At 48.2% G+C, this 13578-nt stretch overlaps 2 protein-coding genes across 6 annotated transcripts in view; one reads left to right on the top strand and one right to left on the bottom strand.

The window, feature by feature from the left end:
- Nucleotides 1-8441, top strand: part of Wdr76 (WD repeat domain 76) — a 37292-nt gene extending 28851 nt beyond the window's left edge. The window contains exons 10-13 of the mRNA XM_060371882.1: nucleotides 380-597; nucleotides 1373-1525; nucleotides 3151-3204; nucleotides 6786-8441. Coding sequence (XP_060227865.1) covers nucleotides 380-597; nucleotides 1373-1525; nucleotides 3151-3204; nucleotides 6786-7050 — 690 coding nt within the window. The 3' untranslated portion in view covers nucleotides 7051-8441. The remainder of the gene's footprint in view (nucleotides 1-379; nucleotides 598-1372; nucleotides 1526-3150; nucleotides 3205-6785) is intronic.
- A 22-nt stretch (nucleotides 8442-8463) lies between these two features.
- Frmd5 (FERM domain containing 5) overlaps nucleotides 8464-13578 on the bottom strand; it is a 250220-nt gene continuing 245105 nt past the window's right edge. For 3 of the 5 annotated variants that reach the window (XM_060371877.1, XM_060371878.1, XM_060371881.1), the window contains one exon: nucleotides 8464-12951. In XM_060371877.1, the coding sequence (XP_060227860.1) occupies nucleotides 12374-12951 (578 nt within the window). In that variant the 3' untranslated portion in view covers nucleotides 8464-12373. The remainder of the gene's footprint in view (nucleotides 12952-13578) is intronic. The other 2 variants (XM_060371879.1, XM_060371880.1) reach the window with 1 other exon arrangement.

Raw genomic sequence — 13578 nt, 5'->3', positions numbered from 1 at the left:
CACCACGCCCAGCTTTACTAGGGATTTAGCATTGGTTATTTAAGTGTGGGTTATACAATCCCAGCACTTGGGTTGAGGATGCAAGAGGATCAGGAGTTCAAGGCCAGCCTAGGCTACATATAGAGGCACGGGGATAGCTTGGTGGGGCTCAGGTGTTGCTGTCACTCTAGGTAAAGTCCCCCTGCCTGTCATCTTTGCTGACACGCCAGGCCGCCTGCCTGAGCCTCTTCTCCCCCCTCCCCCGCTGCCGTGGTAGGGGTGCCTCCTCGTCATTTTCTTCTGTGGTTCCAGGGACGGACCACAGCTATATGGTGAGCACTGTAACCCTCTGAGCCGCCTCCCCAGCCTCTGTTTTGATGGATTGCTGCCTCTTTCCCAGGTGTACAGGAATGAGACAAATTCCCTCTCCTCCTTTGACTTCTTGGCCGGCGATGCCTCCACCCTGTTAGTGGGACACTGGGATGGACATTTGTCACTGGTAGATAGACGGACACCTGGAACGTCCTATGAGCAGTTTTTCAGCTCCTCTTTGGGGAAAATACGAACCGTTCATGTCCACCCAGTATCCAGACAGTATTTCGTCACAGCAGGATTGAGGTAGGCTTGTTTTCACCTGCAGGTGTGTGTTTGTTTGTTTGTCTGTTTGTTTTGAGACATGGACCCACTTGCTCTCCCAGGCTGGTTTGAAATCATACTAGCCTCCTGCCTCACCTTTTCAGGGTTTAGAGGTTTGTTACCATGCCAGGCTTGAGATACGCTCTTCAGACAATTTTAGGATTTAATCCTTTTCATGTCACAAGTATGTGATTTAGTGTAGTTTCTCAGACCCTTAACTGACTTTCTCCCTCTCCCCCCCCTCTCTTTCTCTCTTTTCTCTTGAGACAAGATCTCACTTTGTAGCCCTGGCAAGCCTGGAACTCAGAGACCCACCTGGCTCTGCCTTCTAAGCATGCGCCACCACACTGACCCCACATTTGACTTCTGTGCTCTACAGAAGCCAAGTCCATGTCATTCACACTGATAGAAATGTCGTAAGCGTAATTGCTCTTTAATAGGAATTCTTTGGGTTTAATAAATGTAGAATTGTTGAAAGTCTGTCCCTTTGGCACTGTGTGTGTTTACCTCTACTTTTATGAGAAGAAAACTTAAAAGTGAAATAAACGGGCCAAAGTTGTATGTGACCTATAACTTGGCTCATGTTCCCGTCTTTCTTGGAGATACTGAAAAACCACTGGGAACTCATCTGTATCTGGATCTGGTTTTGTCTTAAATGTTCTTAATGTGGCAGGCGTCTGCGTGTCTGCCCTAGGCTTAGCCCTGCTCTGTGGGCTCACGGCACGGGCTGTGCTGATAGTTTCTCTTCCTGTCCCAGGGACGTTCATATTTATGATGTGAGGTGCCTGAACTCCAGGAGGAGCCAGCCTCTGCTCTCCCTGACTGGACACTCGAAGAGCATTGCCTCTGCGTACTTTTCGCCTGTTACTGGTAACAGAGTGGTGACCACGTGTGCTGACTGTAAGCTGAGGTAAACTAAGAAGACAGAAATATGTGTTAGGGGAATCTAGGTTTAGAGACGGCAGCAGAGGGGCCTGTGACGAGAAGTTATGTTTACTGCTCTTGCTGTGGAATTACCAGTGTCCTCCCATGTCTCACTGTGTATTCCATGCTGGCCTTGAACTTATGATCCTGCTTCTTGGCCTTCTGAGTACTGGGGTTATAGGTGTATTTTGGATCTACCTTAATAGTGTGTTAAATGGATATTGGAGAGCCTCATACTTCAGGCATACTTCAGGAAAAAAATGATGCTTCTGCATAATTTAATAACAGGTGTTATTTTAGGGTTTGGTACTTTTCTATAGCTACCTCCCTCAAACTGATTTAAATCAGTTGAACTTAGAAAAAGAAATGTCAAGCTAAAGAAACCTGAGGAGGCTTTTGTAGTCCCAGTTTCTTGACCGGTTGAGGCAGGAGGATCCATTCAGAAAAAAAGTTGTGAAGACAGTTAATGCAAATACAGGGAAAATGATTCTGTTCTCTTCCAAAGAATGCTCAATTTTGCTTCAAATTTGCAAGCTCTTTAAGAGTTGGAATTCTTTTTTTCAGCAACCATCTAGTGACCGTATCCCATGGGTGGGGCTCAAGGATGGTGATCTTGTGACCTGCAGGTGCCCGTGTTGGTATCTGGCAGGGTGTATGAGCATCACCAGATGAGGTCAGAGTGTTTGTCGTGAGGGCGTGGCAGCCCGTCCCCCGTCCCCCCCCCCGCATAGTTTTCTGTGTCTCAACACCTTTTTATCCCTTTTTATTCATTTACACTCTAGAGTGTGTGCCACTGTAGTAACCTCTGGTAATTAAGCTTTTTAATGATCAAACCAGGCAAGAGAGTGCTGTGGATCATCGGGGCGCAGAGGGGTGGTGTGATGCTGAGGTTGGCTTCCTTCTGCCGTGGTACCCAGTGGAGGACTCTGCATCCCTCCACTGACAGGCTGGCCATCAGTCTGTTCAGCAGTTTGGAAGCTACACTATCAGGCTATCACCTGAAGAGTCAGGAAGAGTGCTTCTTTTATATGCATGCCCTCAGCGTGCATGCGCATTCTCACGCCGCAGCCTTTACATTTGGTTGCATGTTTGTGAATCTGAATATGGTTTTAGGGTGCACATGCCAAGCTGGTGTGGTGGAGCCTGCCTGAGAGTCCCACTCTCAGAGGGCCTCTCAGGAGGAAGACAACAGTTCTAGGCCTGCAGCGTGAGCTACTGTTTTGTTTTGTTTTTCCAGACGGGGTTTCTCTGTGCAGTCCTGGAACTCGTTATGTAGACCAGGCTTGCCTCAAACTCAGAGATGCACCTGCCTGGACTTCCCAGCTCTGAGGTTAAAGGCGTGTGGCCACCACTGCCTGGCTGTGAGATACTATCTTAAGGAAAAAAATTTTTTTGAATTATAGTGTTTAAAATATTTCCGCACTAAGCTTAGAATACAGGCTGAATTTTAGTAGTCCACAAACTTGAGGTTAGAATATGATCCCACGTACAGTCACAGTTACATTTCCTACCGTGAACCGACAGTCATCTTAAACACACTTACGCTGTTTCAGAAAACTTGAGCATCTCGGTAACGTCACTATGTAACCGTTCCCAACGCTTGTCTTGCAGAGTCTTTGACAGCAGCTCCATATCTTCCCAGATTCCTCTCCTCACCACCATCAGGTAGGCTTCCACACTCTCAATCCCTAGGTCCTGGCCTGCTGTGGGCAGAGCAGTACATAGAGGGCGCACGTGATGCCCGCCGGGGAGGCTGCAGTCCCGCTTGTGTGGTGCTGCGTGAGCACGCCCCCTACCAGCCCTGTCCAGAGGAGCTCTTGCTTCTGGGTCTCCGTGGCCCAGCTCGCAGCTGCCATGTGCTCTCAAAGGTTCTATTTGGTCAAAATTAAGGTCTCTGCTGTGACTTGAGTTACACCCGGCACCTTGCTCAGGACAAGTGTGACTCCTTGGTGGGCGTCAGGGGTCAGGCTGAGCCCGTTCTTTCTGGGCGTCTGTGGCTTCCTCACCTCCTGCCTCGTGCTTCTGGCTGCCCTCCTTCACCTTGAACCCGCTGTTCTGAATGTGTGCCGGTTAATGTCTGACTTTATTCCTTACTCTCTGCCTTTTCTCTACACGATGATCTTTATCATTTTGCAGTTTGGGGTGAGCTGTAGCATCAAGTTTTCAGGCTCTACTTAAGCATATTTGTGTCCTTTGTCATTGGCTTTGCCCATTTCATTTTGTTTTGTCACAGATCTTTGTCACAGTGACAGCATTCCTTTTATTAAGGCTGAATAGTTTTCCTCTGTGTGAGAGTTTTCTTTGTTTATCTGTTGATATGTATCTAGCCCTGGCTGCCTTGGAAATCTATCTGTAGATCAGGCTGCCTCCTGAGTGCTGAGCTTAAAGGTGTATGCTAGAATGAAACCACACATCTGTAGCTCTCTAATATTTGGCAAAGGTTTGCTTTTATTTTAAATTCTGCATGTATGTGTTATCTGTCTGCAACGGGAGGCTCCGTGCTGAGAGTTTGCAGCCGAGATCCCTTTCGTCCTCACATCTCAGCGACACGAGAAAAACAGGAAGATCTGTTTGGCTATAACCCTCAAGGGCTAAACTCCAGTAAACTACTTTTTCTAGATAGGCCTCACACGCTAAAGGATTTGCAGCTGCTCACAGGTACCACCAGCTGGGGACCACGTGTGCAAGCACAGGAACCGGAGTGCATTTTACTCAAGACTGTAACATCTCACTAGCAGCGGGACACACAACCACGGAGAAATAGACGTGTGTCTCGACATGAAACCCCGGGTTCCTGAATGTAACTGTTCCCAGGAATTCTCTTCCAGTCATGCTTTTACCCAAGGAGAAATCCTTTCAGCCTGCTTTACTGGCTAGTTTTGTGTATCAACTTGGCACAATCTAGGGTCATCAGAGAGGAAGGAGCCTCAGATGAGGAAAGGCCTCCATGAGATCCAACTGTAAGTGATCAATTAGTGATCAGTGCTCGAGGGCCCAGCCCATTGTGGGCGGTGCCATCCCTGAGCTGGTGGTCCTGGGTTCTATAGTAAGGCAGGCTGAGCAAGCCAGTAAGCAGCACCTCCATGGCCTCTGCATCAGCGTCTGCCTCCAGGTTCCTCCCCTGCTTGGGCTCCTGTCCTGACTTCATTGGTGATGAACCATGACGTGGAAGTGTAAGCTGCTTTTCAGTCATGGAATAAAGCGATCTGATCTTCCTCAGTAGCTGAGGCTCCCACCTGAACCATGTGGGAACCCATGGTCAGCTTTAGGTGTTATTCTGCAGGAGCTGCCACTTTACGTTTTGAGACAGGGTCTGTCAATAGCACTGGGGGCTCACAGTTTTGACTAGGCTGGCTGGCCAGTGAGCCCCAGGAGTCCCCCATTTCCAGTTCCTTAGTACTGGGGTTAGGAGTGTGCCCATGCTACCATGACCAGTTCTTTTTTTTTTTTTTTAATAGGTTCTTGTGATTGAGCTCAGGTTCTTACGATGATGTTGCAAGAACTTTATGACCTGACCCATCTTCCCAGCCCCTGTGCTTGGAACTTTGCTTGAAATTATGTTAAGTGGATATTTTTAACGTGTGAAATCTTTTATGATTTTTTTTTTTTTATGAATGTGATCGAGTGAGTTTTCAGCAGAAAGTTTCTCTTCCTTCCCTCCCCCCTCCCTCTTGTGTCTAAATGATCGGGCTTTGGTATCAAGTTCAGTGCAAGTGGTGAGCGAACAGCCTTACCTTATTCTTGGTCCCGGAGGGATACTTTTCAGTCTTCATCATTCTGATGCGTCAGGGGTTTCTTGCGTGGTGTTGGTTGTATTGGGCTCGCCTCCCCGATCCCAGTTTGCTGGGTGGGTGCATCATGAAGGACTGTCAGACTCATGTAGCATCGGTTGTGATGGTCGCACCGCCTCACTTTGTTAACATGGCATAGCGCACTGGTTGAGCTGGCGTGGCGGGCCATCTTTGTTTCCTCCTGACCACAGTGTGTAAGTCTTTTATCTTTTTGTTTTTCTGAGGAAGGAGTCAATTCTAGGTTGGCCTGGGACTTGTTTTGTACCTGAGGATGACCTTGAACTCTCAATTGTCCTGCCTCCATTTTCCCAACCAAATCTCGTCTATGAGGATGCAGGGGCTTGAACCCAGGACTTTGTGTGCAATAGATAAGCACTCTACCAATAAGCCACACCCCACATTGAAGAGACTGTGTCAGTGTTCATTAAGGAAGCTGGGTGTGGAGGGGCACACAGGTAGTCTCAGCACTTGGAAGCCTCAGGCAGAAGGATTGCTACAAGTTGGAGGTGAGACTGAGCTGCCTAGTAATTTCCAGGCTACAGAGTGAGATCCCCGTCTCACACAACCAGGAAAAGAAAAATGATACTATGGAAGCTTATTCTCAGATCTCCTGCCCTCTCCCCTGTGTGTATGTGTGTGAATGCCCTTAACTAGTTATAAATGGATTCATATCTTTTAACTCTTCAGGCTTAGTCTTGGCAAGTTGCGTTCTAGAAGCTTGTCTATTTCTCCCAGGTTACTCAGTTTGTTGGTGTGTGCTTGCTCACAGCATGTTCTTAAGATGCGTCATCTTTTGTGTTTGTGGAGCGGTGAGCAGGGAGGGGTTATTTTAGGGCTGGTGGTGTAGCTCAGTTAGTAGAGCGATTGCCTAACAAGCATGAGGCCTGGGTTAGACTCGCAGAACTGCAGAAAGGGGTGAAGTGTGGCATATGCCTGTAATCTTGTTACCCGGCACAGAGGCAGGGGGGGGCAGAAGTGTAAGGTCATTCTTTGCTACATCCTGACTTCAAGGTTAGCCTGGGTGACGTAAGGCCCTGGTCTCAAAAGGAAAAAAGTAAAATCTTTTGTTTAAAAAAAATTTTTTTTTTGCACTTATGAGCCTTTTGCCTGTGTGTGTATATGTGTGTGCCTGGTGCCTGCTGAGGTCAGAAGAGGGCATTGGGTCCCTTGGAAATGGAGTTATGGATGGTTGTGAATCATCGAATGGGTCCTAGGAACCAAACCAGTAAGTGCTTTTGACCAGAGCCAACTCTCCAGTCCCAGAAAATGTACCGATTCCATAGGTCCAGAGTCACTCCGCTCTGAGCGCAAGCTGAAGGTTGGAAGGTGAGGCAGGAATCAGGAATCGTTTCTACACTGGATCTTGGGGGGGTTTTTTGCCTTGTGCTCTATGCTACTTTGACTTATTTAACACTTGAAAGTAAATACTGTTTTGTTTTGTTTTTCCCCTACTAGGCACAACACAATCACTGGGAGATGGCTAACGAGGTTCCAGGCCGTGTGGGACCCTAAACAAGAAGATTGCTTCATAGTTGGCAGCATGGCCCACCCCCGGCGGGTGGAGGTCTTCCACGAGACGGGAGAGGCCGTGTATTCTCTTCTGGGAGAATGTCTGGTGTCTGTGTGTTCCCTCAGCGCCGTGCATCCTACTCGGTATATCCTGGCTGGAGGGAATTCCAGCGGGAGGGTGCATATTTTTATGCACCAAGAAAGCCTCTGAGCTACTGGGTAGGTTCAACAAATTGCTGAAAATTGTTCCGTGGCTAAGGAACCTCGAGATTTCTCTCACACAGTGTAGTGCATTTGTTGAGTTATTTGTTATATTTAGCAAATGTGACATTGCTTTCTCGGTAAGACCTCTGTGCAGAATGTGGGATTAGCGGGGGAGGAACTTTACGGCCATTTCTAGAGGATGAGGCAGGGACCTGGAGCAGAAATTGGGATGCTTTCAGGACTTTCTGGTTGATTGAGACAGGGTATTTTGTAGTCCAGCTCAGACTCTCTCTGTAGTCAAGAATGACCTGGAACTCATGAGCCTCTTGCCTCTACCTATTAAGTGCCAAGACCCCAGGCGTGGACCACTGCGCTCAGCTCAGCATTGCTCAGCACTTTCAATGGCTGCATTCTGAGAAATCCTAACAAATGATAAAGCTCTGAGCGGCTGTGATTAACTTTCTGGGATATAATGGGAGACTATCTGCTGCAGCAGTGATCTGTAGATCTGTGATTTATTTAGTTTGGGGTGAATATTTATTTCTTACACTAGAATAGGTCCTAAAAGGTCCTCTAAGTCTAATGATGAAACATTATTGGACCCCAGGGACGGTCACCTGCTGGGCACGTAGTCTGCTATTGACTCAAATACCCCAGCTCTGAAACTTAGTTTTGCTTTGTTGCTGACACTGGACCTTCCTATGAAGCCCAGGCTACCCTTGAACTTCAGTCTCACTTTCCCAAGTGCTAGTTCCATAGGTTTGTACTACCGTGCCCAGCCGGAACTTAGTTTGGTAAGCTAAGAACCTCTTTGGGGATCCGTGTTTCTCGGCTCAGTGTCACTGGAAATCTCACAGAAACCACTGGAGAACTGTTGGCTTTTAAGACTGGGGCTCGAGTCTGCACACTTAGAGCTCTGCCGTCTGCTCTCTCTGGGAAGCTCCTGGAATGGGCCAGGACTGCACTGTGTTTGAACTTGCACCTTTAACTATATTCTCATGTTTCACTGTGTACAGACTGGGCTCCAGGCGGGGTTTGTAGTTTTTCACATGAAATTAGTAACCCCAGCACGTGAGAGGCAGAAGCCAGAGAATCCGGAGTTCAAGGCCAGCCTGGCTCACCTTCCCTTGCCCCCAAATTAATAAAGCACAGAAAAAAAAACAAAATTCAGATGTTTTTATTTTTTAAGTAGAGTATTTAAAAAGAAAACTTAGTTTCATATGCACATGTATAGGGTATATGGTGATGTATATTCTGCTGAACCAGTGGCCTGGTGTCACAGTGTAGTCAACCTTTTTCCATTGCTGTTTGTCAAAGCTACTACTGAAAGGCTTAGAGTTGAGGCAGCATGTTTGGATTGTAAGAGGGGATACTCAGTTATACGTCACAAATAAAATGGTAACGAATTTTCTTTGAATAATTTCTCGAGTAATCTTCTTTATAGTTAAGAATCTAAAGGCCAGAGATGGCTCAGCAGTTGAGAGCACTGGCTGCTCCTTCAAATGACCCCAGTTTGATCCCCAGCAACTACATGGTGGCTCACAATCACGCTGGACTCCAGTTCCAGGGGATCCAGTGCCGCGTTCTGGTCTCTGCAGGGACCGCATACACGTGGTATCCAGACGTACATGCAGAACTCTCTTAACATAAGATTAAAACAAAGGTGAAAAAAAAAATCTAAGAGTTAAGTGTGGTGGCCCACGACCTTAATCCCATCACTCGGGAGGCAGACAGGCAGATCTCTGAGTTCAAAGGTAGTTCAGTCTACCTAGTGGGTTCCAGGCCAGCCAGTGGGAACCCATCTAAAAACAAACAAAATTAAGTATTGGAGGCTTAGTTTTCATAATTATGGACAATCATAAGGAAATGGTAGTCCTGTTTCCTAGCTGATAAAGGGTTTTTCCAGTTTTATTTATTCACACACATACACACGCGCACTGCATGTTTGTTGCCCAGGAGGTCAGAGAAGGGCATCAGAGCCCCTGGAACATTTGAGCCACCATGTGGGTGCCGAGATCTGAACCTGGGTACTGAATCTGAATCTGCAAGTACTGAGCCATTCATCTCTCCATGGATTGTGAACTTGAGAAAGTGGAACCAGTTACAAGATTTTTGTTTTGTTTTGTTTTTTTTAAAAAAGACCCATTCTCTTACGATATTTAAATATTTATTAACTTTAAAAATAATCTTCATGGCACCAATGATTTTCTGCTAGCTACACACTGCATATGTAGAAAAAAGTACATTGCTTTGAAGGAAAACCTAACTTAGATTTTGGCACACAAAAGATTAACAGCTCTAGATTTTTAAATGAAACTAAGAAATTCACATTTGTAGGTAGGTAACCCTCTACTTCTAAAGGTGCGGGACACTAATTCAGTATCATCTCCTCTGCTCAATGATGCTATGCAAATCGGCTGTTCTACAGTGAGACCAACGAATTCTGAGAGGAAGGGAGAGACATAGAACACAGCAAAACAGACTGAAAACTGGAACTTTAATGATGGGAAGATACTGAAAAAGTCACCAGTAAAGGGGTTTGTTACTGAGCTATTGAAAACTATTTGGAAACCAAGTCGGAGGAAGCCTTTTCTTGTCCTTATTTTCTGGGATAAGCCTTGAGGAAAAAAACAGACAAACAAACACACACACAACCTGAAGGTTCCGGGTCACGTGTTGGAAACGGCACAGACCACTGCACTGTTAGGACTGTCGACACAAGAAACCCACCAGGCGGTGGCAGGCTGCCTCCCTCCCGTGGCTCGGAAAGGCGAGAGGCAAGGCCACCACCCACTGCATAGACACTGGGTTCTACAAACTGAGGTAGGCGCACTACTCTAAAGGCAGTCTGCTATGTTGCATAAGAAGAGAAAATCCACTTCACACCAGCCCTGTTTCCCAACAGCCTTCACCTCTCAGGGGTCTCTGACATCAGGCCTGTGCTAAGTGAACCTCCCCTGTGCAGTTGACAGCTGGCAGTGGCTCACTGCTTTTAAGTGATCTCTAGTCTTCACCAGGATCCCCTCCGCTTGTCTTGTGGTAAGTGTTTTAGATTTTACCCAGGTTTGTTGCTGGTATGGAAATGATCAGAGAGGCCTGGATCCATCCTTAAGAGTCACTGCTGTTCAGAGTGGCAGTACTTGATCTCGGCATCAGATGAGACATCATGCTGGTTGGTTGGTGGAGCACCCGGCAGAGTCCCCACTGGGAAATGGTTCTGGGTGTCTTACGTGAGACAGGAATCGAAGCTGGCCCTCTCGCTGACATGTCGACAGCTGTTTGGTCAGGGTTTGCATCTTACGTCTGGGGACCAGTCTCAGACTACTGCAGTTTTAGTTTTAATTTTTTGGACGTGGGAGGCTGGTGTTCTGAGACAAGGCCTCATGAATCCCAGGCTACCCTTAACTTCCTATGTAACTGAGGATAACCTTGAACTTCTGATCCTCCTGCCTCCCTGCCGAATGCTGGGACCACAGGTGTATGCAACCACACCTGGATTTATGTAGTGTTAGCAATCAAATCCGGGGCCTTATGCATTTTAGAAAAGTTCTCTACCCACTGAGCCTACACAGCCTTAGCCCTATGCTCAACTTCTCCTTTCTTGGAACAAGCCATGCTCCTTTACGCATGCATTACCGGAGGTGGGCTAGGGCAGCAGAGTATGGTCCGCAAAACCGAAATTTTATTGGGTAGTTTGCTGACCTCTGGTCTAGATAAGAATGGCATCTTTCTTTAAAATTATGTAAATGCCCTCCCTGGCAGCCTCCAAATTCTTGTGTTTGTGTGTGTGTGTGTGTGGGGGGGTGTTTTGGGTTGTTTTTGTTTTTGTTTTTTTGGTGTGTGTGTGGTTTGCTTTGTTTTTGATGGCTGCCATATTCTGAACGTGGACATGGTTCTGCCACAGCAGCCAACAAAATAAGAGGAGCTTGAATGTGCTACAGCCCAATCTGTTCTGCATCTGGGGCTGCTCAGCCCCACCGCCGTCTGGGTCCCAGGAGTAGACACGCCTCTTGACTCTCCTGTAAGTCCTTGGGCCTCAGATGACTTAGCACTCCCTCCCTGAGATGAAACACGCTCTCGTTATCGGCGGTGGGAAGTGTAGAGGCCTGGGGCCTGCTGCTCACCCCAGTGTGTGCACCTGTGCTGCTGTGGCTGACTCTAAGTGTCCGACAGTGAGTGCAGGCCTCAGCCCCCGCCACGTTCCTGTCTCCCATGGGCACTGTTTATAGAGATTCTGTTTAGGGTGCTTCCCCGCTCCTTCCAAGGCTGCCGCTCGTCCTTGATGCTTTTCTCCATTTCTCTCTTGCACCTTTTGATTCCTCACGTTCTATTTTCTTAATTCATAAGGTGAAAACAAAATGTGAGTGGATAAGAAAATAACATTTCGCTGTTAAAATAGAGCTTGAAATAGTCTTTTTTCTGAAGGGGTTGCACTGTACGGAAGCAGCACTGGCCTCTGTGGCTCTGCAGGCTCTCAGGTGACTTAGCACAGGCCCCGGTACCTACGCTGTGGGACAGTTCTGACGGCACGCTCCGGCGCTGCCCACTTCACTCAAAGCCCCAGAAGCATTAGAAAAGTCTTGAGATTCTTCAGGGGAAAAAAAAAATTCATTAAAACTCAGTGGCGCCCACTAGGCTCTAGTCTAAGGGGACAGACTTACCCTACCCTGCCGCTGCCGCCAGCACTGGTCCCCTGCAGAGGCCCACTCTGCTCAGGTTTGAAAACAAAAGGAAAAGAGAATCCAACTCAGACCAGCATAAGAAACAACTTTCTATTTAATCATTCTACACAAGATGCTTCCTTCATACTCCTGCCTGTCCGCAGCCCCAGCCTGCCCCCGCTGAGCCCCCGAACCCGCTGGCACCAGTCAGAAAGCTTCGGGGGACAGAGAACAGACAGCGGCTCTCTGAGTCTTCAACCAGCATGTCCCATCTACCCGGTGAACTGCTGCGGTAATCGGTATAGTAAAATAAATCATTTATTATTATTATTATTATTATTATTATTTGGATACTTTCAAAATAATACACATCTATGAAAAATTAAAACTCGAACCCAAAAATTATCCTGCGTATTGAAGGATGAGAAACGGGGTTGCTGAGCCTTTCTTGAAAGAGCCTCTGAAGAAATTGAGTTTTCCCAGTTTCTTTCCCGGGCAGTAGCCTACATCCCTTTCTTCTGGGAACAACCCTCCTAGGCTGCAGTGGACTTTGAGTCATGAGAGGACTTGGTGTGTGTGCCGATGGTTCCGCGATGGGTCCCATTGCTGGGAATGGGTGGCCGGGTTCCTTGGTCCACCTGGCTAGTTATTGGGAGGAGTCATGCCTTCTCAGGTGTCAATGAGCAGGCCCACCACTGAGCGGATTTTGCAGGCAAACCATCGCCTGAGGGGACAAAAGTATTGATAGTGGAATTGTTCAAACTCGGGGGTCTGGCGGATATCTCGGAAAAAAGCAATGTCAAGGTCAGACTCAGTGAGGATGATCAGGAGGAGGAGCAAAACAAAGAGGAGTCCCATGGTCACAAGGAGCAAACGGAGGACACTTAAAACAAACTTATTCACCTGTTCTTGCTCTGGCCCGCTGTGCCCCTGACACAGGGCCCTCAGCTCGCCTCCGAGGGCCTCCACCTCTGTCGCAGTCGGGGTGCTGGCCTCAGACTCCTTCTCCTCCTCGATGCTGCACGTGGCTCCGTTGATCTGCCGGGACAGCAGCATCAGCTCCAGGCTGTGCTCGGCCACAGGGGTGGGCAGCACGCTGTCTGCGGGGCTGTAGGCCTCGTCTGCAATCACAGCTACACGCTCATTGCTGTCTGCCCGGCTGCTTCTCACGTGAGGCAAGAAGGTGTCCCCGTGGGAAGAGGATCGCACCGGTGTGGAATGGGCACTGTCTCGCAGGGACTCGAGACCTGGGAAGGCAGAAAGCACAGGAGTAAGCTTTCTGGGTGACAACACCGCCCGCTCTCCAGTGGCATCCGCCGTGTTTGGTAGGGGCCTCTGCTCCGCGTTACAGCAGCAGCAGCTGTAGACTCAATAGCCGGACCTCAAGAACAGGTCAGAAGTTTAAATGTCTAAAACTTTCACTTGTGTGTCTTTGAACAACTCCACAAAGTGGCGAGGGTGGGCGGTTACAGAAAAGTCACGTGGCTGGCTGTTCATGGCAAGACTGTATGGAATCCCAGCCTGCGACAGTGCTGCCAACCCAATGCAGGGTGCAGGAAGTCTGCGCCTGCACCTGCCGTGGGTCTCAGCCACCCGAGGAACTTGTGAGAGACCTTGAAATTGAGAGCCCCCTGCTCCCGGCTGGAACCCTGACGCACATTCTCCCTGACGCCTCCTCTGGCCTTCTGTGTCACTGATGAAATAGAACCCCAAGAGCGTGATCCTGGCCTCGGCCCCACTTCCCTTCTGTGCCCTCAGCAGAGGCACATGACACCCTCTAAAAGGCTTGTCCCCTCACGAGGACATCTCTGACTGCCAGATCTCCCAAAGTATGACCAGCTCTGTTGCCAGCAGCCTGTGCAAATGTACCTTGG

Source organism: Meriones unguiculatus, chromosome 18 (assembly GCF_030254825.1).
Source record: "Meriones unguiculatus strain TT.TT164.6M chromosome 18, Bangor_MerUng_6.1, whole genome shotgun sequence".
Classification (NCBI taxonomy): domain Eukaryota; kingdom Metazoa; phylum Chordata; class Mammalia; order Rodentia; family Muridae; genus Meriones; species Meriones unguiculatus.
Note: the sequence above shows the minus strand (reverse complement) of the source record. Positions and strands in the feature narration are given on the sequence as shown.